The 26,220-nt window shown below is 38.8% G+C and overlaps 2 protein-coding genes across 2 annotated transcripts in view; one reads left to right on the top strand and one right to left on the bottom strand.

Annotated features, from left to right (window-relative positions):
• The window catches only part of HYDIN (HYDIN axonemal central pair apparatus protein), a 356,564-nt gene that overhangs the window by 7,511 nt on the left and 322,833 nt on the right, over positions 1-26,220 (top strand). Inside the window, 2 exon segments of the mRNA XM_043435789.1 lie at positions 23,302-23,459; positions 24,475-24,600. Coding sequence (XP_043291724.1) covers positions 23,325-23,459; positions 24,475-24,600 — 261 coding nt within the window. The 5' untranslated portion in view covers positions 23,302-23,324.
• LOC122420564 (60S acidic ribosomal protein P1-like) lies at positions 17,694-18,201 on the bottom strand. Its single transcript, XM_043435788.1, has one exon. The coding sequence runs from the start codon at positions 18,075-18,077 to the stop codon at positions 17,733-17,735; it is 345 nt and encodes a 114-aa protein (XP_043291723.1). The 5' UTR covers positions 18,078-18,201; the 3' UTR covers positions 17,694-17,732.

The following is a 26,220-nucleotide window of genomic DNA, read 5'->3' as shown; positions in this document are numbered from 1 at the left end:
AATTTGTTTTTAAGTGGGATCTTTGGAACAATCTAACAACCAATGGATGTATTGTTTCTGATATAGCTTTCTAAATTCTGAGAGCTCAGCTAGCTGGTGAAATTTCTCAAGGGCACAGGAAAATTTGTCTTTTTTCTTTGTCAGACAACTAATGTTGACTTTGCTCGTGAAAAAAAAAATTCTTTAGTTTCAGAGTTTTTAATCTAAAGAAGATTGAATTTACTTTGGGTTCTAGGGAAAACAAATTCTATCTTAGGTTTCTGTTACAACAAATTAACTTCAGGAGATTTTTCAACAAGGGCTCAGCACCCCATGAAATATTTTGCTCACTGATGTATGGCTTTGCGGCTAGTGTCCCTTTCTTGAACCAGACCTCAGCAGTGTTAATGGGTCTCCCCCAGAGCGGTGGAGTTGGAGCCGGTGGTGATTTGCTCACAGGTGAAACCTTGGAGATAAGTGTTTTGTTTGCATGAGCATAGATAGGCCCAAGTATACTTTTAATGATTTTAGGTACAGGCTTTTGTGCCCACAAGTGAGCAGTTATTTGCTGGTGTAATTAACCATCTGCACCTTATTATGAGAGTGCAGCTGGCTAATTATGCCTGGCACTCATAGGGCAGGTTAAACTTCTCATCTGCATAAAAAGTAGATTTTCAGCAAAGGACACTGACCTTTACAAATGAGTCCCTAAATTTAACTAGTTCAGTTTGAGGTCACCACTCATGGGTTTGTTTTGTTTTGTTTAGAAGAGAAATTTATATACAGGTAATGATGTTTCTATTTGGTAAGTAATGAATACAGAGCCATAGGACAGACTAATGTTATTATGAGTCAGGCACAAATGATATCCCTGCTGAGTTCAAGTTATTTTGGTTTCTCACTTTGGAAAAGTTGTACATTAGTATGAATTTACAAGTATTAATGAACTTGTATGAATGACAACTTGAATCATTCATTGAGACTTCAAATGGAATGACTTGTGTATTAACCATTTCAAAATCATTTTCAGCAAGTTGTTCATTTTTCTTGTAACTTATTGGATGGATTGTTTGAGAGAACAGCAGAATGCTGGAGAGCAGAGTCTAAAATATCAGTTGCAGTCAATACCAATTAACTAAGTTTGAAGTAGATCTGCTGTGGGGAATCTTTCCACATTTGTTTGTCCCTTTAATTTACTCTTGAAAGATATTTTTGCTGGCTGTAGAATTATAAGATGGTAATTTTCTCTTCCAGTGAATTTGATTGCATCATTCTACCACTTTCTGTCTTCCTTTATATTGGGAAATTAGCTCTCAATCGAACCATGGCCTCTTTGAACATAATTTGTCTTTTTTTTTTTCTTGGCCTTTTAAATGATTTATCTATTTTTAGTTTTCTTTACCATCTCTAAGATGAGTCTAGGTATGGATTTCCTCCCATCTATCTAGCTTGGGATTTATTGGACTTCTTGAATCTACATGTTGGTCTTTTTCAACATTTCGGTAGAATCCTCAGCTATCATTTTTTTAAATATTGCCTCTGACTCATCTCTTTGCTCTCAAGGCTCCAGTGATATCAGATCTTTCTCCTTCATGTCTCTTAACTTCACTTGTATACCTAAGAAATTTTTAAATTTAGCTACTATACCTCTTATTGTTAGATGTTCTGTTTGGATCTTATGAAATCTTCTATACGACTTCCCCCTACAATGTTTTGTTCTTAAAAATTTCCAAGTCTAAAGAAAACTTGAAATAATAGTACCTAAATGCACTTTACTTAGAGTCATTAGTTGTTAACATTCTGCCACATTTGCTTTTGTTTCCTTTCTCTGTCTCTTTTTTTAAAAACTACTTGAGTGCTAGTTTAAAACTTACAGACCGGAGATATCATCACATTGCTCCTTTAAATACATTAACAGATACTTTCTAAGAAGAACAACATTCTTTCACATAATCACAATACTGTTATCACAGTCCATAAGCTTAAAATTGATACAGTGTTAATACTGTATTCCTATTTCCCCCAATTTTCAATAATTTTTCCTTTTTATTTTTAAATTAAATTCAGGATTCAGCCAAGGGTCATGTGCCTCATTGAGTTTTTAAGGTTTTTAGTCTCCTTAGTGTAGAATAGTTCTCCTGACATATTGGAGGGGGGCGGGGGGACGGTATTGGTTTTTGCTTTTTAGAATATTAACATTTTTGAAGAGTGCATTTGTTTTCACAGAATTGTTGTATCATTTTTTGGTTATAGATTCCTGTGTCCTAAAGAGATCTTCAGGCTTCTCTGTTACTACTTCAGGCCCAGTAATATAGTTATTTCATAGTCTGTATCTATTAAGTCCTCTCTATGAAGTCTTCGATGGTCTACTGTCTAAGTTCAGGTCAGTTGCTCAGTCGTGCCTGACGCTTTGTGACCCGATGGACTGCAGCATGCCAGGCCTCCCTGTCCATCACCAGCTCCCAGAGTTTACTCAAACTCATATCATTGAGTCGGTGATGCCATCCAATCATCTCATCCTCTGTCATCCCCTTCTCCTCCCATCTTCAATCTTTCCCAGCATCAGTGTCTTTTCAAATGAGTCAGTTCTTCACATCAGGTGGCCAAAGTATTTGAGTTTCAGTTTCAGCATCAGTCCTTCCATTGAATATTCAGGACCGATTTCCTTTAGGATGGACTGGTTGGATCTCCTTGCAGTCCAAGGGACTCTCAAGCATCTTCTCCAACACCACAGTTCAAAAGCATCAATTCTTTAGCACTCAGCTTCTTTATAGTCCAACTCTTACATCCATACAAGATTACTGGAGAAATCATAGCTTTGACTAGATGGACCATTGTAGGCAAAATAGTGTCTCTGCTTTTTAATAAGCTGTCTAGGTTGGTCAGAACTTTTCTTCCAAGGAGCAAGTGTCTTTTAATTTCATGGCTGCAGTCACCATCTGCAGTGATTTTGGAGCCCCCCAAAATAAAGTCAGCCACTGTTTCCACTGTTTCCCCATCTATTTGCCATGAAGCAATGGGACTGGATGCCATGATCTTAGTTTTCTGAATGTTGAGTTTTAAGCCAGCTTTTTCACTCTCCTTTTTCACTTTCATCAAGAGGCTTTTTAGTTCTTCACTTTCTGCCCTAAGGGTGGTGTCATCTGCATATCTGAGGTTATTGATATTTTTCCCAGCAATCTTGATTCCAGCTGCTTGCTTTATCCAGCCTAGCGTTTCTCATGATGTACTCTGCATGTAAGTTAAACAAGCAGGGTGACAATATACAGCCTTGACGTATTCCTTTCCTAATTTGGAACCAGTCTGTTGTTCCATATCCAGTCATAATTGTTGCTTCCTGACCTGCATACAGATTTCTCAAGAGGCAGGTCAGGTGGTCTGGTATTCCCATCTCTTTCAGAATTTTCCATGGTTTGTCATGATCCACACAGTCAAAGGCTTTTGCATAGTCAGTAAAGCAGAAGTAGATGTTTTTCTGGAACTCTCTTGCTTTTTCAGTGATCCAGTGGATGTTGGCAATTTGATCTCTGGTTCCTCTGCCTTTTCTAAATCCAGCTTGAACATCTGGAAGTTCACGGTTCATGTGCTGTTGAAGCCTGGCTTGGAGAATTTTGAGCATTACTTTACTAGCATGTGAGATGAGTGCAATTGTGTGGTAGTTTGAGCATTCTTTGGCATTGCCTTTCTTTGGGGTTGGAATGAAAACTGACCTTTTCCAGTCCTGTGGCCACTGCTGAGTTTTCCAAATTTGCTGGCATATTGAGTGCAGCACTTTCACAGCATCATCTTTTAGGATTTGAAATTGCTCAACTGGAATTCCGTCACCTCCACTAGCTTTGTTCATAGTGATGCTTCCTAAGGCCCATTTGACTTCCCATTCCAGGATGTTTGGCTCTAGGTAAGTGATCACACCATCGTGATTATCTGGATCGTGAAAATCTTTTTGTATAGTTCTTCTGTGTATTCTTGCCACCTCTTCTTAATATCTTCTGCTTCTGTTATTTCTATATTCTGCTGCTATCTTCTACTGTCTGTAGTTTCTGTTAATTTTGCTCATGGTGTCTTGTTTTCTTGTGTGAGTGCTCGTTTTTGTTCTTCGTTGTCCTTGAAATATTATTTGTAGAGATTTTAATTTTTTAGGGTCTGGTAGGATGGTGCTTTCCTCCATAGGAGATTTGTATTTGCTTCTGCCAGGCACCTCAGGATTTGTTAGTTTGGGATGACCCTGAACCTGACTCATGACTTGAAGTTCTCTGAACAACTTAAGTGATAGGACCTGGGCTGCAAATTTGAGTCAGAAGTGACCCCACCTTTTCGAATATTCTACCCCCCCTTGTTTTTCTTTTTATTCTCTTTCTCTGTTAGCACCATGATAGATTTTATTGTGGCTTTCTGGGGATGGTGATGGAGTTGTCAGTTTTCACTGTGGGCCCCAAGCTAAGGTGAAGAAGATCTCTCATAATACTTCCCATCTTGAGTGGAATCTGATCATTGTTTCCTCTGTCATTGCCCAGCAAGGTCACCAAAACCAAAGCCCAAATTTATCTGGATTAGCAAATGCCCTGGGGCAAAAGTGGCTATGAGTTCTATTGCTTTGCTCACTTCTTTGGTGTTTGATTTCCTTTAGATTTTGGTCTGGAAATTGTTGACTATATTGAAAACTCTTTAATACTTTTAAGGAGATTAAAATTTTTTTTAAGGATTCCCTCATACCTCAGTTGGTGAACAATTGTCTGCAATTCAGGAGACTGGGGTTTGATTCTTGGATCAGGAAGATCCCCTGGAGAAGGAATTTTTAGTTGTATTCACATGACTTGTTGGTTCACCCGTTACCTGCCGTTACTGGATATGGAGGTCCTGTTTAGTTTTAGAAGAAAGTTTATAGTTGATCTTATTAGAGAAATAAGCTAGATACAGAAATTTTTCATACTTTTAATGGGAATCGATCTGGCCAAGCCCTTTGAAAGCACCACACTCTAGTCAATATTTAACAGTGTGATAACTGAAAGAAGAAAAATGGCCCTGTAATACACTAGACAGCTCAAGTATAGTGTTTTAGTTTGTAACCAATCTCTGTCATTGGTTTTCATTGCTGAATTTTGTTATGACAGCAATCCAATATGAATTAAAAGAATTCCATTTGACATTTTAATAAAAGGTAGACGTGCAGCACTTAACAAGCAGCTGCTTGTGAAGGTGTATTGAGACAGTGATCAGTGTTGAAAGCACTCTGTTGAGCAGGGTCAGGCAAGCTTGCTGTTCACTTTCTTCTGGGGTTTGCCACATCCTTAATGGCCAGTGGAGATTGATGAAAGCATCGGTTCCTTTCTTCACTCATGTTGGAACCATGGAAGGGTCACTGAGTAAATCCAGATTTGCTCTTATGTGAATGGCTGGCTTTTATTAAAGAGACTCTGTGAAGGGAAATCTGATTCCCAGACATTATTTTTGTCAGAGAATTTGGTTAACGAATAAGATCACTTTTAAATAATGTTGCAAATAACTCTAAGTTGTTAGTACTTGGAGAAAATGATGTAAAATGTATCAATTTTCTGTAAAGGATTTTTCTGTGTAGCCCTCTATAGACTTTCATCCTTTAAAGTGTGAAAATGAAAAAAAAAAGTGTGAAAATGAAATAATTTTAATTCTTTCTTCTGGACTCCCACATTCTGGATGACCAGAATATTTGGATCCATGTGAGCTTCTGCAGAGACCTTGTTACGTGCCAGTCATATTCAAATGTGGGCTTGGTAAGAGTAGAATAATTTATATATGGAATTCCTGTCCTGGGTTTTATAATCCCATATCTAATGATTTTTTCATGATTTCCAGATTTCTAGGCATCCTGGAGAGTACATCTGATGGTACAAATGAATTAATCTATATATTATAGGTAAATACAAAGTGTATAAACTTATTCTCTCTTATCCTAATAGAATTGAGGCATTTTCTACTGGTTTTGGAAATAAAACTCATGCCTTTGCATAGTAGTTATTTAAAAATAATCCTCCTAACTTCCAGGAGTAATTTTCAGGTAAATATATAAGTCCTAAAAATATAACACTGACACTAGAGAGTGTCAGATTTCAGGTGACAGACTCTTACTTCAAGTTTCAGTACTGCTTAAACAAAATAAGAAATTTATTAGTTTGTGTAGTTGGGACACTAAGACACTAGGATGGTTCATAAGCTCAAAAGATGAGCTGTAGATATCAGGGCCTCAAAGTTTAGAACTGCTTTCAATATGATTATGATTCACTTATATTCATCTTTGTTCCCGCCTGTCATCCATCCATCCTTTTGACATTTCTGCTTTTATCTACATGGCATTGTCCTGCAGAAAACTTTCTCCATGTAGTGGGGAAGATGCCTGCTCATATCTTTTAATTCATTTTCAGCCCAGAAGGTCCAAAGAAAGAACTTCTCTTCCCCAGTGTTCAACTATCACTCAAGAGAAGATTCCAGTTGACATAATTACATTGGGTCACAGGGTCATAATGTGACAGGGTCACATTGCTCACACTCAGGAACAATCAGAGCATAGGAGAGCAGGTTACTATGATTGGCCAGGTCTGCCTCCACCTCTGGACAGGACAGTGGGTTCTTATACAAGGGACAGGAATGGGAGGGGGAAATTAATACTGGACAACTCAAATGCTTTACAAAAATAGATTGTTAAAAAGCATTGAATACTGTTAAAAAGTATTCCTGAGTATGCATTCTTGAATCCAAGTAGCATAAGCAGATTTGAGAAAATGATCCACTAAGCCCATTATAGTATCATATGAGAAGATATTTTCTCATGTTAGAAAATTTCTATAGATTAGAGGAATTGATACAGCACACTGGAGGAGAGAACAATTGAATTAGGGATTTTTTTGTTAGGAAAAGAAATGAATACATCCAAGATTTTCCTTTGCTTAGTTAGATTTCTTTCACAAAGAAGTCATTAAGAGATCATAGACTGTAGCTTATTTTTAAAATTATTTTTTATTTTTGTTAAACCAGCAGGAGTGCCATTTCATCTGTTATTATTAAAATAAGCCTTCATTGATATAATGGTTAGATCCAAAAAAGGGATTTTAGTTATCAGTAAATGGTAATTTCAATATCTCTTCTTCACTGCAACAAATTCATAAATAAATATGCATTTGTTTATGAATTTTCTGCAATGAAAATATTATGATTGCCTAGCATTCATAAGCATATAAAATAGATTACTTTTGAGTGATGTGCATTTGTATGTGAACTGAAGCAAATTCTCCAAATGAACATTCATCATGTGTTTCATGAAACCAAAGGCATTCAGAAACCAAAGGCATTCTCACTGTGCTTTTGTAAGCCTACTGGTTTTTAGAATCTGGTGGTAACAGAATCAATGGCATATAAATTAGCAGTTATTTTATTTTAGTAAAACAAACATGGGTTTAAAATAGCTTGTCTGCCAAGTTTAAATTAGTATATTTGACAAAATTAACAGGTCTGTCAAAAACTGCTTTTACATGTTATGGTCTGGAACCATAACTCTCAAGTTATTTATGCTATAGTAATACATTACATTAATTAATTGAAGAAATTAGGGAAAACCACTAGACCATTTAGGTATGACCTAAATCAAATCCCTTATGACTATATAGTGGAAGTGACAAATAGATTCAAGGGACTGGATCTGATAGAGCGCCTAAAGAGCTATAGACAGAGGTTTGTGATGTTGTACAGGAGGCAGAGATCAAGATCATCCCCAAGAAAAAGAAAGGCAAAATGGTTGTCTGAGGAGGCCTTACAAATAGCTATGAAAAAAAGAGAAGTGAAAGGCAAAGGAGAAAAGGAAAGATATAAACATCTGAACAGAGTTCCAAAGAATAGCAAGGAGAGATAAGAAAGCCTTCCTCAAAACCAGATCTGAAAGAGACACGTGCACCCCAATGTTCATCGCAGCACTGTTTATAATAGCCAGGACATGGAAGCAACCTACATGTCCATCAGCAGACGAATGGATAAGGAAGCTGTGGTGCATATACACCATGGAATATTACTCAGCCATTAAAAAGAATTCATTTGAATCAGTCCTAATGAGATGGATGAAACTGGAGCCCATTATACAGAGTGAAATAAGCCAGAGAGATAAAGACCAATACAGCATACTAACGCATATATATGGAATTTAGAAAGATGGTAATGATAACCCTATATGTAAAACAGAAAAAGAGACATAGATGTACAGAACAGACTTTTGGACTCTGTGGGAGAAGGCGAGGGTTGGATATTTCGAGAGAACAGCATCAAAACATGTATATTATCTAGGGTGAAACAGGTCACCATCCCAGGTTGGATGCATGAGACAAGTGCTCGGGGCTTGTGCACTGGGAAGACCCAGAGGGATGGGGTGGAGAGGGAGGTGGGAGGGGGGATCGGTATGGGGAATACATGTAAATCCATGGCTGATTCATGTCAATGTGTGGCAAAAACCACTACAATATTGTAAAGTAATTAGCCTCCAACTAATAAAAATAAATGGAAAAAAAAAAAAAAAAGAAGCCTTCCTCAGTGATCAGTGTAAAGAAAGAGAGGAAAACAATAGAATGGGAAAGACTAGAGATCTCTTCAAGAAAATTAGAGATACCAAGGGAACATTTCATGCAAAGATGGGCACAATAAAGGACAGAAATGGTATGAACCTAACAGAAGCAGAAGATACTGAGAAGAGGTGGCAAGAATACACAGAAGAACTATACAAGAAAGATCTTCACGACCCAGATAATCACGATGGTGTGATCACTCACCTAGAGCCAAACATCCTGGAATGGGAAGTCAACTGGGCCTTAGGAAGCATCACTATGAACAAAGCTAGTGGAGATGATGGAATTCCAGTTGAGCTATTTCAAATCCTAAAAGATGATGCTGTGAAAGTGCTGCATTCAATATGCCAACAAATTTGGAAAACTCAGCAGTGGCCACAGGATTGGAAAAGGTCAGTTTTCATTCCAACCCCAAAGAAAGGCAATGCCAAAGAATGTCAAACTACCAAACAATTGCACTGTCTCACATGCTAGTAAAGTAATGCTCAAAATTCTCCAAGCCAGGCTCCAACAGCACATGAACCATGAACTTCCAGATGTTCAAGTTAAATTTAGGAAAGGCAGAGGAACCAGAGATCAAATTGCCAACGTCTACTGGATCATTGAAAAAGCAAGAGAGTTCCAGAAAAACATCTGCTTTATTGACTATGCCAAAGCTTTTGACTGTGTGTATCACAACAAACTGTGGAAAATTCTGAAAGAGATAGGAATACCAGACCACCTGACCTCCTGAGAAATCTGTATGCAGGTCAGGAAGCAGCAGTTAGAACTGGACATGGAACAACAGACTGGTTGCAAATTGGGAAAGGAGTACAGCAAGGCTGTATGTTGTCACCCTGCTTGTTTAACTTATATGAAGGGTACATCATAAGAAATGCTGGACTGGAGGAAGCACAAACTGGAATCAAGATTACCAAGAGAAATACCAATAACCTCAGATATGCAGATGATACCACTCTTACGGCAGAAAGTGAAGAAGAACTAAAGAGCCTCTTGATGAAAGTGAAAGAAGAGAGTGAAAAAGTTGGCTTAAAGCTCAACATTCAGAAAACTAAGATCATGGCATCTGGTCCCATCACTTCATTGCAAATAGATGGGGAAACAATGGAAATAGTGACAGACTTTATTTTTTTGGGCTCCAAAATCACTGCAGATGGTGACTGCAGCCATGAAATTAAAAGACACTTGCTCCTTGGAAGAAAAGTTCTGACCAACCTAGACAGCATATTAAAAAGCAGAGACATTACTTTGCCAACAAAGGTCCATCTAGTCAAAGCTATGGTTTTTCCAGTAGTCTTGTATGGATGTGAGAGTTGGACTATAAAGAAAGCTGAGCGCCAAAGAATTGATGCTTTTGAACTATGGTGTTGGAGAAGATGCTTGAGAGCCCCTTAGACTGCAAGGAGATCCAACCAGTCCATCCTAAAGGATATCAGTCCTGAATATTCATTGGAAAGACTGATGCTGAAGCTGAAACTCCAATTTTTTGGCCATCTGATGTGAAGAACTGACTCATCTGAAAAGACCCTGATGCTGGGAAAGATTGAAGGAGGGAAGAAAATGGGACGACAGAGGATGAGGTGGTTGGATGGCATCATCGACTCAATGGACATGAGTTTGTGTCAGCTCCGGGAGTTGGTGATGGACAGGGAAGCCTGGCATGCTGCAGTCCATGGGGTTGCAAAGATTTGGACTATACTGAGTGACTGAACTGAACTGATCATTGAGAAAGAAAGCAACAAATGATTCAACTGCCCAATAATCAGTAAACAAATACTTACTGATTCCATGCCTGGCACTGTTAATGTATTAGGCATATATACTAGTGGTGAACACAATGGTTGAGGTGTCTGAACTCAGAGAACTTGCTCTCTGGTGAAGACAGATGTAAAAATCTAGTTACACAGGCAATTTATTCATTATATGAGAAGTGCAGTTACTATGGGAACATATAACACGGGGCCTTCAGGGTGGTCAGAGAAGGCTTTCTAGAGGCAGTGATGTTTCAACTGAGACCTGTAGGATGAGTTTAAGCAGGGGAAAGGGTATAGAATGGGAGGAGAGAGTTTCAGAAGTTTTATCCCTAAGTGACCCTATAGTTGGATCAGGGGCAATGGAGAAGCCTGAGACCATAGTCAAAATGGGGACAGAGTGTACCAGTAGGGCTAATGGACTTGGAAGAAGAGGCTGGGTATTCCAGAGATGAGAACAGTGAATTTCACTGTGTCATCTGAGGGTGTCTGTGATAAGTGAGTCTCATAATCCAGATCCGTACATGGATCAAGACTCTTTCTGAAAGACAAAGGCCTGTCTAATCAGAGGTATGGTTTTTCCAGTAGTCATGTATGGATGTGAGAGTTGGACCATAAAGAAGACTGAGTACTGAAGAATTGATGCTTTGAACTGTGGTGTTGGAGAAGACTCTTGAGAGTCCCTTGGACTGCAAGAAGATCAAACCAGTCCATCCTAAAGGAAATCAGTCCTAAATGTTCATTGGAAGGACTGATGCTGAAGCTGAAGCTCCAATACTTTGGCCACCTGATGCTAGGAGCTAACTCATTAGAAAAGACCCTGATGCTGGGAAGGATTGTAGGCAAAGAAGAGAAGGGGATGACAGAGGACAAGATTATCGCCAATTCAACAGACATGAGTTTGCGCAAGGTCTGGGAGTTGGTGACGGATGGGGAAGCCTCGCGTGCTGCAATCCATGGGGTGGCAAAGAGTCAGACACAACTGAGCGACTGAACAAGAACAAAGCTCGGAGAGTCTTGATTTTAATATACCTGTTCAAAAATTTTTGCTTTTTGGGGTCTTAAGGTGAGAAGGAGCTAGAAAATCTTGCCTTTGGCTGCTTGATAGACAAATTAAAAATGTTTACTTTCGGGCACTAAAATTCTGCAAGTAGCTATTCAGTGTTAGCACACTAAGTGTGCATCTCAGCTAACGGTAATTGTATCTCAACTTTTACCTGAAATGAAACAATCAAGATGTCATGATATCAGCTCTGTATATCTTGGATAAGTGGCATGAATGGGATATCCAGGTAATTTCAGACATCTGAGCCTCTAAGTAGACGTCTACTTGTCCTGGGTGCTCTTTGTATTGTGCTTATTTTATATTTTATCTTCAAAGTTTCAAAAAAGTTGGAGTATTAGAAAATTCTTCAGGCGTGGGTTAGGATTTCTCCCCTTATACCATTTACACTCAGTGAATGAGGATTTCTGCTTCTAAGAGTGGTAGACTAGGTCTACAGGCCCACCCTCCTGCTGAGGGTGACTGGAAAAAGTGGACAGATTATAAACAAAGGCCTGCTTCAAGGCACTAGAAGGTTAACAAATAATGAAGTTATCAGGCCAAGTCCAATGGCAACAGCAACCCAGGGACTATCCTTTTATAATAAACCAGTGATCTAGTAAGCAAAATGTTTCTCTGAGTTCTGAGGGCCACTGTAGCAAACTAATTGAACCTGAGGCTGGCGTTGTGGAAACGTCTGATTTCCAGTCAGTGGGTCAGAAGCACACACGCTGGGCTTGCGACTAGTGTCTGAAGTGTGGGGGCAGTCTGTAGGACTAACACTTAACCTGTGGAATTTGATGCCATCTCTGTGTAGATAAATTACTTGCTATTGTGGGGAACACCCCTCCTGCCCCCGCCACACCACATGCACAAACACACATGCATGTTGGAATTGGTGACCAGAACAAAATACAAAGCACATCTCTATTTTTCTTTTCTTCCGTCTGGTCAAATAAGAGGATTCTTTCTGAAATTTGTCTCTCTTTTATCTGCCTAGGCTATAAGCCACACATCCTGCAGAGACAGATTGTTTTCAGGGCGTATTTAAGGGAAAAAGAGCAAAGCCCAATGTGAAACATATGAAATTGAAGAAATCTAATTTAAAAGAGATCCTGCACATAAGAAACCAAGAAGCACAGCAGCTTTAGAAACAGAAGAAAACCAGAAGCAGCAGCAAGATTAAAATATGAAAATTAATCCTTTTTCTCCAAGTGCCTAGCGAACCCCTCACTGGTAACAAGTCATGTTGCATTTACTTGAGCTTTATCTGCAGGTTTTTTCTTTGATATTTTCCTGCTAAAACAGTACTTTGGGGTAAAGAAATATTTATCAACATCCCAAAGTATGTAATGGCCCCTGTCCTTACTTTAGCAGTAGCAGAACTTGAAAACATGTGAGCAGTTTCATATGATGCTCTTACTTATTTTTAGCAAGCAAGGTTTAATTAAATGGAATTTCCATCTTTTACAGTTTTTTTTAAACCAAACTTTCTGCTAGTAACACTAAGAACAATTTTATGCCAAGTACTGTACAAAGTGGCATACAGTTATTATGTCATTTAATCCTCGTAATAAACATATAGATAGATGTGGAAGATGGCTTCCAAGATGTCTCCCAATGATCCTTACTTCCTGGTAATTACGTCCCTGTGTGGCCTCTCTCGTATGCAATAGGGCTGATCTGTGTGACTCATAGATCTTGCCTGAATGGTGGTGTGTGACTTGCGGGCCACAGAGGACACAGCGCAGCTTCTCCCATTGTCTCTGGGACTGCTCTCTCTGGAAGTAGTCAGTCATCGTGCCATGAGGACACTGAAGCATCCCTGTTGAGAGGCCCGTGAGGGAAGGGACTGAAACCAACAGCCAGGAACAACGTGCTGGCTGTGTGAGTGAGCCACCTTGCAAGTGGATTTTCCAGCCCCAGTCAAGCCTTCAGATGGCTGCAGCCCTGGCTACCATCTTTGCATCCTCCTCAGAGACTCCAAGCCAGGTTCTGTTTCCTAAGCTGGATGAGAATGCATTGTTCTCTGTTCTCTCTGAAAGAAGATACTGTATCATGCGTACTGAGCATTTATGTAACCAGACTGTTAGGTAGGAGCCCTGGAAGGAGCTGGAAGTTGATGTTCAAATTAAGGAAAAAGAGGGAAATTTTTCCTCTGTGAAATGTTTTGGCCTAGTAAAAATTCTCTTTTGATGAGTACGATTTAATATTGAATTCAATTAAAAAAATATTAACTGAGCCCCTTTGTGGCAGTCACACATGGTCTGTACAATGAAGGAGCTTATATTCTTGAGGTAGACACAGGCTTGTAAGCAGATAGTTGTAGTACAATATATTACATTCAGTAAGAGTCACATGCAAAGGACCAAGCGATTGGCATTCTTTGACTGCATCAGGGAAAGCCTTACTTCTGGGGACACTTGAGGTAAGTTTTACAGGATGAATAGAACTTCACAAGGCAGACAGGGATATGAATGTGAAAAGAAAGGATGAGTCTATATAAAGGTATAGAGGTATGAAATAGCCTGGCAATTTGGGGATTGTGAAATCCATTTCGTTGATTAAACACATGTATTAAATAAGCGTGTGTATGAGGCACTGTGCTTGATTCTGTGAATGCAATGATGAGAAACAGAAAATCCTTGTACTCAAGGGACTTAACAGCCTCAAGGCATAAAAGGAGGTGAATAGATGGCTGTGACAGGGTGAGCGTGAGAACCTGTGAGGTCAGTAAACAAGTGGCAGCCTTTCTGAAAGAGGTCACACCTTGATTCCAGAAAGACAAGTTGGATTAACTGGATAGAGGAGGGATGTAGGGGAGAAGAAAGGCATTCCAGGTGTTACGTATAAGTCTGGAGGTGTGTGAGCCCCTGAGACTTTGTGAATTGTGAGCATAAAGTGCAAGAAGGGCAGGTTCCTGGGATGGATGTCATGCTGAGAACCCTATGGAGTATTCCGGACTAAAGGATTTTAGGCAGGGAAGTGGCATGACCAGGTTTTCCCTTTAGAATAGTCACTGTGGCTGCAGTGTAGAGCGTGACTAGGCTGTGTGGGTGGAGTGGGAGTAGAGACCCAATTCTGGAGGCAGGGAGGTCACTTAAGCTGTTGCAGTCACCCAGACAAGCCATGAGAGTAACATTAACAAAGGAAGGCAGCAGGGATGAAAAGGCATAGGTGAATTTGTGAGATATTAGGAGATAGAAGGAGAAGGCAATGGCAACCCACTCCAGTACTCTTGCCTGGAAAATCCCATGGACAGAGGAGCCTGGTGGGCTGCAGTCCATGGGGTTCGCTAAGAGTGGGATACGACTGAGCGACTTCACTTTCACTTTTCACTTTCATGCATTGGAGAAGGAAATGGCAACCCACTCCAGTGTTCTTGCCTGGAGAATCCCAGGGACAAGGGAGCCTGGTGGGCTGCCGTCTGTGGGGTCGCCCAGAGTTGGACACGACTGAAGTGACTTAGCAGCAGCAGCAGGAGATAGAATCTCAGGATAGAGGCAGAATAGTGTCACCATTGAGAGTGTGGACTCTGGAACCAGAATGACTGCTTCTCCTTGCAGCTCTCCCCTTTCCTAGTGTGGGAACTGGGGCAGGTTACTTACCTCCTCTGTGCCTCTGTTTCCTTATCTGTGATATGGGGAGACTAATAGTGCCCACATCTAGGTTGTTGTAGTGATACACAGGTGATTGATAGGTATGTGGTATTGTTTAATCATGGTTTTAATTTGCATTTTCCTGATATCTAGTGATGTTGAACAGCTTTTCATATGCTTTTTGCTTTTGATACATCTTCAGTGAAATGTCTCCATGTCCTTTGTCCATTTTCTAATTGGATTGTGTGTTCACTTCAGTTCAGCCTCTCAGTCGTGTCCGACTCTTTGCAACCCCATGAATCGCAGCACCCCAGGCCTCCCTGTCCATCACCAACTCCCGGAGTTTACTCAAACTCATGTCCATCAAGTCGGTGATGCCATCCAGCCATCTCATCCTCTGTCATCCCCTTCTCCTCCTGCCCCAATCCCTCCCAGCATCAGGGTCTTTTCCAGTGAGTCAACTCTTCACATGAGGTGGCCAAAGTATTAGAGTTTCAGCTTCAGCATCAGTCCTTCCAATGAACACCCAGGATTGATCTCCTTTAGGATGGACTGGATGGGTCTCCTTGCAGTTCAAGGGACTCTCAAGAGTCTTCTCCAACACCACAGTTCAAAAGCATCAATTCTTTGGCGCACAGCTTTCTTCACAGTCCAACTCTCACATCCATACACGACTACTGGAAAAACCATAGCCTTGACTAGACAGACCTTTGTTGGCAAAGTAATGTCTCTGCTTTTTAATATGCTGTCTAGGTCGGTCATAACTTTCCTTCCAAGGAGTAAGCATCTTTTAATTTCATGGCTACAGTCACCATCTGCAGTGATTTTGGAGCCCCCCAAAATAAAATCTGACACTATTTCCACTGTTTCCCTATTTATTTGCCATGAAGTGATGGAACCAGATGCCATGATCTTAGTTTTCTGAATGTTGAGTTTTAAGCCAACTTTTTCACTCTCTTCTTTCACTTTCAACAAGAGGCTTTTTAGTTCCTCTTCACTTTCAGCCATAAGGGGGGTGTCATCTGCATATCTGAGGATATTGATATTTCTCCTGGCAATCTTGATTCCAGCTTGTGCTTCTTCCAGCCCAGAGTTTCTCATGATGGATTGTGTGTTAGGTAGAATAATGTCACTTTTCCACCAAGTATGTCCATGTTGAGTCTTCCAGTCCATGAACATAGATCTCCTTTTACTTAGATGCTCTCTGATTTTTTTAATTGGCTCTTTGTCATTTTTAGTATATAAGTCTTGTATATGTTTTGTTCAACTTACACTTACTTTGTTTTTGAAGGAATGACAGTTACAAATGGTATCGTATTTTGATTTCCACATCTTTATTGTTAGTATATAGAAATATGAATGATGTTTATATGTTTATACTCACTGGTTAGTTCTAGGAGGTTTGTTGTAGATTCTTTGGGAGTATCTATGTAGACAGTTATGCCATCTGCATCTAAGGAGAGTTTTTTTCTTGTTTTCTGCTCTATATGCTGTTTTATTTCTTTTTTTCCTTCTTCTAGCACCGACTAGAACTTCCAATCCTGTGTCTGATAGCAGTGGTTAGGGTGGACCTCCTTGCCTTGTTCTCAGTCTTTACAGGGAAAGCATGCAGTCTTTTACCATTCAGCATGTCAACTGTGCTTCCCAGGTGGCTCAGTGGTAAAGAATCTTCCTGCCAATGCAGGAGTTGGGGGTTCAATCCCTGGGTTGGGAAGATCCCCTGGAGAAGGGAATGGCTACCCACTCCGGTATTCTTGCTTGGGAAATCCCATGGACAGAAGAGCCTGGCGTGCTACAGTCCATGGTGTTGCAAAGGAGTTGGACATGACTTAGTGACTAATCAGCACCAGGGATGTCAGCTGTAAAGTTTTTTGTATATTTTCTTTATTATGTTCCTCTATATTCCTAGTTTTCTGGGAGTTTTTTTTATCATGAATGTTGTTGAATTTTGTCAGATGGATTTACTACATAAATGATATGATCATATGATGTTTCTTCTTTAGCCTGCTAATGTGATGGATTAAATTGAAATTTGAGTGTTGAACTAGACTTATATTCCTGGAATTAAACTATTTGGTCATGGCATATAATTATTTTTCATATTGCTAAGATTTTGATAATATTTTTTAAAACTTTTTTTTCACTTATATTCATGACAGATACTGGTTTTTAGGTGTTTTTTGGGTACTACTTTCTTTGTCTGATTTTGTCTTAGGCCTCATAAAATGAATTGTAGTGTTCCCTTCTTTTCCATTTTCTGAAAAAGATTGGTAGTATTGGTGCTAATTCTTCTTTAAATGTTTCCTATAATTCTCCAGTGAAACCATCTATGCCTAGAGATTTCTTTCTTTTTTTTTTTTGAGTTATAAAATTATGAATGATTTTTCCATAATACTTTGAGTTATTCAGATTATCTGTTCATATTAAGTTGTGGTAGTATGTTCTTTGAGAAATCGAAGCAATACATCTAAGTTGTCAAATTTATGAGTGTGCAGTTGTTTATAGTATTTCCTTATTATTCTTCTGATACCTATATGGTTTGTCCTTTTTTATTAAATTCCTAACATTGGTAATTTTTGTCTTCTTTCTTTGCTGGACGTTTTGTCAGTATTATTGGTTTCTCCAGAGAATCAGATCTTTGATTAATTCTCTCTATTGCTTTTCTGTTTTTAATTTTACTGATTTCTGCTCTTACCTTTATTATTTGCTCCTGTTTGCTTTTGTTTGTTTGTTTGTTTGTTTTAACAGCTCAGCTTTTTATTGACTGTGTTACTAAAGAGGTTTAGTCAAAAAGACCAAAGCCCATGTCATCATCAGACTCTTCAGATTCTTCTTTCTTTGCTTCTACTTTCTTCTCCTCAGCTGGGGCAGCAGCGGTATCTGGGGCAGGACCTCCTGCTGGTGCAGCACCAGCTGCTGGGGCAGGTCCGCCAGCCCCCACATTGCAGATGAGGCTCCCGATGTTGACATTGGCCAAAGCCTTTGCAAACAAACCTGGCCAGAAAGGCTCAACATTTAAACCGGCTGCTTTAATGAGGGCATTGATCTTATCCTCCGTGACCATCACCTCATCGTCGTGCAGAATGAGGGCAGAGTAGATGCAAGCGAGCTCCGAAACGGAGGCCATGGTGCGGGCGAGTGCTAGGTGGGGGCTGCCGGGCACGGTGCTAGTCACCGGATGAAGTGAGGGCCTCACCCCAAAACGGCCTTAGCTTCCTCGGAAGAACCGAGCACCTTAGCGGCAGCAGAGGAAGGAGCTGCTTTTGTTTTATTTGGTCATCTTTTTCTTTTTCTGGACTTAGGTGCTTAGATGACATGATTGACTTTTACTGTTTTCTAATCTAAATACTTAGTGTTATAACTTTCAACCTCCTCCAAATTTTGAACTATTGTATTTTATTTTCATTCAATTCAACATACTTTTGGTTTTCCTTTTTTGATTTGTGTTTATTTAGAAATGTGTTGTTTAGTTTCTAAGTATTTGTAGATTTTGTATTATCTTTCTGTTGTATGTTTCTAATTTGATTTCACAGTGGTTAGCCAGCACCCTCTGTATGATTCCAGTTCTTTATCTTTGTTGAATTTTATTTTGTGGCCTGGAAAATTATCTATCTTCGTATGTGTTCCTTGGATACATGAAAAGCATGTATGTTTCTGCTGCTGTTGGGCAGACTGTTCCATAAATATTGATTAAATCATGTTGGTTGTGTTAAGTTCCTCTATATCTTGTTAATTTTCTGCTTAATACTTACATTAATTGTTGAGAAAGGAATGTTGAAGTCTCCAACTATAATTGTGGATTTGTCTAATTTTAATTTTTTGCATCATATATTTTGAAACTTGGATCAAGTCATATGTTTTAAAAGTTGTCTGGTCCATTTATAATTATGATTGTTGTGTCTTTTTGGTAGATTCACCCTTTGGTATTACATAATGTCCCTTTTTTGTTCCTGGTCATTTTCTTTGATTTGAAGTCAACTTTATCTAATATTACTATAGCCCTTCTTGCTTTCTTTTGACCAACATTTGCATGATATACCTCTTCCTTCCTTCTGCTTATAATCTATGTATGTCATTATTGTTGAAGCGATTCTCTTAATTCATAACTACCCTCCCCTCCCCCTCTCAGGTGGTCATATTTGCACACAAGCACTATTTACTAGTTTAGTGAAGTGGGTCATTTTCCTGTAACATTTTCTACATTCTTGATGTGGCTTAATTATGTTCTTACACATGTTCCTCCATTTCCTGATCTCCTGTACCCTAGCTGGTAGATCTAGAGATTAATTAGATTTAGGTTAAGATTATTGTTAATAGTGCTACACAGGTGGTGCTGTGTACTACATCACGTCAGCAGGCACATAATATGTCTGGTTTTCACTCTTTTAGTGTTAAGATTGATGTAGAGGGCTCAGGTGTTGTTAGCCTGTTTGAGCCATTATAAAGTTCTTTAACAACATTCTTCCTAATGGTTCTGGCATTGATGATCCTTCGTTTCATTAGAGGCTGAAAATGGTGATTATTTTTCTGTCATTTCTTCTGCATTTATTAGCTGGAGTTCGTCTATGAAGAATAATTTTCCCTCATAAACTATTTGGATAACTTATGATGCAATTTGTACAGAAAGGGACAGGATAAATGGCTGATTCTACCTTGTTGTTATTTCTAAAATAATTAGTGTCCTAGCAACTTCCAAAGGTGACCAGTGATTTTTTTTTTTTTAGTATCTCTTTTGAACTCAGAGTTTTAAAGATGAATCCATTGCACTCTTTTGTTTTTGTTTTTCCCAAATTGTCCTGTCTTTGGCGAATGAAAACTCCTTCAAGTTGCTCTGGGCTCCTTAGACTCAACCCCAGTAGCCTTTGATAACGGCCTTGTTTTTCAGTATAGTAGAATGTCCCAAGTTCGTCTTACACATTTCATGCCCCAGACCTTGAGTTACTCACTTCTCTAAGCAGTGTGGCTTCTTTTAGTGGGAAGTAGTATTTAAAGACCACATGACGTCCTGGGGCTGTCATCGCTTACTGAGCTTTCGTTGCTTCTCGGGTCTTTCGGTAGGCAGGTTATTTAAAAGGAGAAAATAATCATAAGCTGGAACTTATATTTGCAATTTAAATTTAAGATTATAGTATTTATTAATATAAGAACTTTTATGGTTTTATTTTTTTAAATGTTGAAATGCTTGATTCCTAACAATATTGATATTGCTACTTGTTTTTAAAATATTATTACTAATATTATGACAATAAGACTACCATCCAGTGATGACATGTAGTCAAAAATCATGTTTTAAGGTTGTTTAGAATAATTGTTTTCTCTTTGTAGTTATGACACCAACTTGATATACAGCAAGGTTTACTTCTTTCACTTTTCAACTTTTAAGGATTGATTTTTTTTTAATGTTTTAAAATATATTTTAACAGCTTTATTGAGATATAATAATGCACATTCAATTCAGGATGCAATTTATCCATTTAAAGTGTACATACAATCCACAGTTTTTAGTATACTCACAAACATGTGCAATTATTACCATAGTCAGTTGTAAACATTTTCATTTCAAAAAGAAATCCCATACCTTTTAGTTATCGTTCTTCTATCCCTTCATTCCTCCCAGACCTTTGCAATGGCTAATATGCTTTTTCTCTATAGAGATTGTCCTGCTCTGGTCACTTGATGTGAATGCACTCACACAATATGTATTTTTGTGTGTGTGTGACTGACTCATTTTACTTAACAAAATGTTTTTGAGGTTTTTCCAAGTCTCTGTGATCCAAGGGAGTGCTTCAGTCTCACCCTCAGTTCTGGGATTTTCACAAAAGTGTCTCGTCTATGAATAATTGCTGTTAATAGTTGGTCTTTTTGTGAGTGGGACTGAAGTTGACAACTACCTATTCTACCATGTTGGTGATATCACACTTCCTATTTATAATAATTATGTATATTGTATGTGATTTATTGTTAGTCTTTATTTTGTATGTCATCTTTGCATTTTCTAAAATTACTTTTGGTATTTAGGAACACTAATCTTTATGTTCAGCAGTTTTCTTTGTATGTAAACCCTTTATAGTGCCTGTATTTTTATTTATTGCTGTGTAACAAATTACCCCAGATTAATAGGGGTAACAATATTTGTTTTCCCAGTTTCTGTAGGTCAGGAATCTAGAAGATGCTTAGTTGGGTGACTCCTACTTAGGGTCTCTCATGCATCTCCAGTCAAGCTGTTGGCCCAGCCTGCAGTCATCTCAAGGCTCACCTGGGGCTGGCAACTCTGCCTTCATTCCCATGGTTGTTGGCAGGCTTGAGAAGATTCACTGCCAAGCCCACTCATGTCATTGCTGGCAGGCCTTGGTTCCTCACCACATGGGCCTCTCTATAGGTTTCCTCAGCGTCCTTACAGTGTAGTAACTGGTGATCTGAGAGAGAGCCAGACAGGGCCCAAGATGGAACCAGTTCTCTTTATAACTGATCTCACATGTGGCATCCATCACTTGCACTGCTTTATATTTGTTAGAATACCTGAGTACAGCCCACACGCAAGGGGAGAAGGAGTATATAAATACCTGAATGCTTAGAAACAGGTATCATTGAATGCTATCATAGGGACTTTCTAACATAAAACCCTTAATTCTTCTTTACTCTAAAATGGTTTGATTCCTACCTCTTATACAACCATTAATAATTTTAATCTACTTTGCGGCTTTCTTTTCTTAATTTTCATTTAAAATTGTGTCCTTTTGGTTTGATGAGTCCATCCTCTAGTGTATTCTTCAGGAAGGGAACATGTTTATAATATTCCCTGGGCTTTGGCATGTTCAAAACTCCTTTTCTGTAGCCTTGATGACGGAAGGCGAGCTTGGTTGCTTGTAAAATCTCTGGTTCAGGCTTTTTAAAGTTTTTGGAAAATATTCCTCCTCTGTTTTCCCATTTCATGGATTGCTTTTACAAAGTGTAATGATATCTAGTTCTCTTGCTTTCATACATTATTTTGACTTTTTGTCTGGATGCTAATTTTAAAAATTCTTTAAAGTCTAGTAGTTCTTCTAAGATATGACTCAGAGTTGTTTATTTTGGGTCAGTCTTCCTGAGTAACCACCAATCCCTTGTTTTTTTATGGAAAATTTTCTTGGATTATAGTTTTAAATATTAGTTCTCCTCCTCCAGTACTTTATTTTTCTTCTTCATTGGCTCCAGTTATAGCATGTTAGAACTTCTTTGGCTGTTTTCTATTTCAACCATCTTTTTTTCCTGATTGTTTTTCTTATTTTAAAATTTCATATTCATTTATTTGGGTGTTTTATTGCTTTATTTCAGTGTACCTTATTACATTTTCATTCATATCTATTTTCCTTTATACACTGCTTTCCCTTCCAGTTTGGTCTGGTAATGCCTTACTGTCTTTTGAACTTTTAACGATTTTAAGGTTTGTTTATTTGATGTTATATCAAGCATTTCTCCCCCACAGGGTTAAAGAATCTAGCCTGCTATTACTAAAAATAGAAATCCCTACTTAGTCATAAGTGAAAGTGTGAAAGTGAAAGTCATTCAGTCGTGTCCGACTCTTTGCGACCCCGTGGACTGACTATACAGTCCATGGAATTCTCCAGGCCAGAATACTGGAGTAGGTAGCCTTTCCCTTCTCCAGGGAATCTTTCCAACCCAGGGATCGAACCCAGGTCTCCTGTATTGCAGGCAGGTTCTTTACCAGTTGAGCCACAAGGGAAGCCCCTACTTGGTCATAAATGGATTCCCAAAGTTGCAAATGTCCTGGTAGAAGTATAAGGAAATATATGTAATGGGGAAATGTTGTATTTCTTTGATTTGTAGGTATTGGGTGGCTGATCAATGACTTATTTATTACTATAAACTTCAGAACATTTTCAGAAACTTCTTCCCCATATCATCTCATGCTGCCTTTTCAATTCTCTGCCAGCTGTGAAGGCCTGAAGCCTTATATTTATTCTGTTTGAAGGGTGTCATGAGAGAGAATTGTCAAATAAGCAGATAAAGTAGCAAACTATGAAGTACATTTATTGAGCAGTTTTTGTTAATCTGGGGAAGATAAAAGTGCCAAAATGTAAGAGCTGCTTGTGTTTTCATGCCTTCCCTGAGCTTAGTCCAGAATCACTTGTTTTGTCTAAAAGGGGTCCCAGAGTTTGGGATAAGGCTAACTCTAGACTGGCTCATGGAATAGACTCCTACAGTTGAGGCATTGGTTTCAGGTACTGGATGTATTTTTGAAGATCAGTATTTTCTAAACCTTCCTGTATTTGAAAAAGCTTCAAAAAATGTGACCTATATTCAGAAATTAACTGCATTTGTTCTAAAACTTTTTTTTTTTTCATTCTTAGGTAAACAGAGGAAATAGCTAAAAATGACAAGTAGAAGTATTGAGGAGTCCATGGGGGCTGTTCATATGGGGTTAGTCAGAACACTTAAAGGATTCCAAAGCAAGATTTTACCACCCCTGAGTCCAAAGGTGGTTGCAGAAGATGAAGTAAATCGAATGGTAATGTATCAGAGCATTTCAGAGTAAAGCATCTCCTCTGAGAGGAGAAGTACCTCTCAGAAAAAGTGTGTTTCTCCTCTGGAGAATGACAATGGCTGCCTGGCATTCTCAGAATATCAAACAGAATATCAAATAGTCTCAGTGTAGTTCACATGGTAGCTTCCTACAGAGCATAGATACCTTTTAAAGCCTGGGAAGATTTTGAAATTATATACATCAAAGTGGAGGCTTAAATTGCTTATGTTAATCAGTTGAAGTAAGACTACACAGACAAAAGCAATGAATAGTAGCTGGTCTTGGGTGAGCCCTTCCTGGGTTATTTAAATGATAGGTACCATTTTTTTCTCATAAGATTAGAAAGTGTTAAAGCATTTTATGTTCTTGTCTGGTTAAGTGGATGTGACTGGCTATTGTATCTGATGATCAGATGAGAGCTCTTTGGAAACAAGATATGAATGTGCTCTTATGATTTCTAAAAAGTTCATACTCATTCCTAAGCGCAGTCACCCTTCCCAGATCCTTTACATTTTGTAAGACTTCTCTTTAACCAGGTATAGCATGATAAACACCCAAAAGCTTTGCTTGCCTATTGTAACTTCAGTTGAGAAATAGAAATATCTCAGACTCTTTAGCTCTGAAGCCCTTAAGTGATTTTAGAAACCTAGAGTTTTATGCTCTTCTGAGCATAAATGTTAAGCTCATTGGACATGCTCCTGTGCAGGTTATTGCCCTTCCTCTCCCCAACCCCATGTTCTTTTGTGTGATTCCTTTAAAATCATAAGGAAATGGCAACCATATGTCATTTCAAATTATTGTTCAGAAAGCTCAGAAGTGCATGGGTCCTTCACTTGTTTGTATTATTTAGTTATTTTAAATGTTTTATAAGGGAACTTAACGGCATTCCAGAATTTTCCTGAAAGCTATAAACACAAATTATTCATTACTGGCACTTATGAAAACACTTTTTCAGTATTACCACTTATGAATCTTCAGCTCCTGTTGTTTTCAATTCTAGCTGACACCCTCGGAGTTTCTGAAGGAAATGTCCCTTACCACAGAGCAGAGACTGGCCAACACCCGTGTGATGTGCCGACCGCAGATCATCGAACTTTTAGATATGAGGGAAACAACACATCAAAAGGTAGCTGCTTTCTGTTGTATTTGTGTATAAGAGTAGATCCTGGAATAGCGTGACTGTTCTAAAACAGTGAGAACTATGCAGCACTTATTGTTTATGGGCTAACTAATCCCTTATTGGACTTGTTTTATATATTCTTTTTCTACCTCTGTTGATGTTGCTATCTATAATTTGATACCAAGAATTGCAGAGTATAAATAACTTTTGATTAGTCACATTTCTTCCTTAGCTACTTCTGAACACTATGGTTTACAGAGTAAGAGTAATCCTGAGAATTGTATTAGTCAAGCCCAGTTAGGTTATCTTTCTAGAAAAAGAAGTCCCTGCTTAACTGAGCTGTCATTAGTAGAAAGGAAGAAGGGGAAATTGTTTATTAAAACAGGCATTTTTGTCTGTTCTGGCTCATTTCCAATAACAAATACATCCTTTTAGTCTCTAAAGAATAGCTATTTTGATGTTTCTGTATTTGAGTGTAAACCATATATTCCAGGCTTTAGGAACATGTTTTTAGAGTGGGTCTTATTTCCTGCTTTTAATTTCTTGAATTATATGCTTCAGTTTTTATGCACAAATTATGGTATGAGCCTCCCTTAGTTGAACTCCTGGAGATTAGCCCCCTCTCAAAGGATTCCTAGCTATTCCTGTGGGTTTTTCAGAGTGATTTCCCTCAAGAGGAGTGATTGCCTCAGGCTGTTTCACTTTCCTTGGCATGCCATTGCCTCTCCTGTCTAGGATATGCATACAATTTACTCTTTTTATGAGCACTGCCAGCTTTAGTTATTCATAGCTTTGTCTTTTTCCCATAGCCACCCTCTAACTTCAAGGGCAGGGAACACAGGTTCGTCCAAAGCTAGTTCATCATAATTAAGGGCTATCTGCTTCTTTCCCAGAGCATAACTAAAACCAGACTGTGTGTATTGCTGTGTGTGTTACTGTTTGTATATGTGTTTTAATGCATTTTGATTGAGGCTCTTAGTGTACCACATCTCATCTTCCTTCTTCTATCTTCTGTTAACTCAGTCAGTTATTTTTTACTTTATTTTCCTGAGTTTCGTTTGTTTCTTATTTAAATGAGAGTCATACCCTTCTCATGAGAAGGCAATGGCACCCCACTCCAGTACTCTTGCCTGGAAAATCCCATGGACGGAGGAGCCTCGTAGGCTGCAGTCCATGGGGTCGCTAAGAGCTGGACACGACTGAGCAACTTTACTTTCACTTTTCACTTTCATGCATTGGAGAAGGAAATGGCAACCCACTCCAGTGTTCTTGCCTGGAGAATCCCAGGGACGGCAGAGCCTGGTGGGCTGCCGTCTATGGAGTCGCACAGAGTCGGACACGACTGAAGTGACTTAGCAGCAGCAGCATACCCTTCTCATTTCCTCAAGAAGAGATTATGGAAACTGTATTTCCTTTATTTTATATCTTTGACAATTAGAGGTGAACTGTAGACTTGTTGGATATACAATTCTTGGGCCACCTGTTTTCCCTATAAGAGCTTTGCAGGCATTTTCTTCACTACCTTCTGGTTTTAAATGACGAATATTGAGGAAAAAGTGAAAGTGAAAGTTGCTCAGTCGTGTCTGACTCTTTGCAACCCCAAAGACCTAGTCCATGGATTTCTCC

This window comes from Cervus canadensis, chromosome 18, assembly GCF_019320065.1.
Source record: "Cervus canadensis isolate Bull #8, Minnesota chromosome 18, ASM1932006v1, whole genome shotgun sequence".
Classification (NCBI taxonomy): domain Eukaryota; kingdom Metazoa; phylum Chordata; class Mammalia; order Artiodactyla; family Cervidae; genus Cervus; species Cervus canadensis.
Note: the sequence above shows the minus strand (reverse complement) of the source record. Positions and strands in the feature narration are given on the sequence as shown.

Coding starts and splice junctions, on each gene's coding strand:
- LOC122420564 (XM_043435788.1), bottom strand. CDS start 18,077: ATGGCCTCCGTTTCGGAGCTCGCTTGCATCTACTCTGCCCTCATTCTG.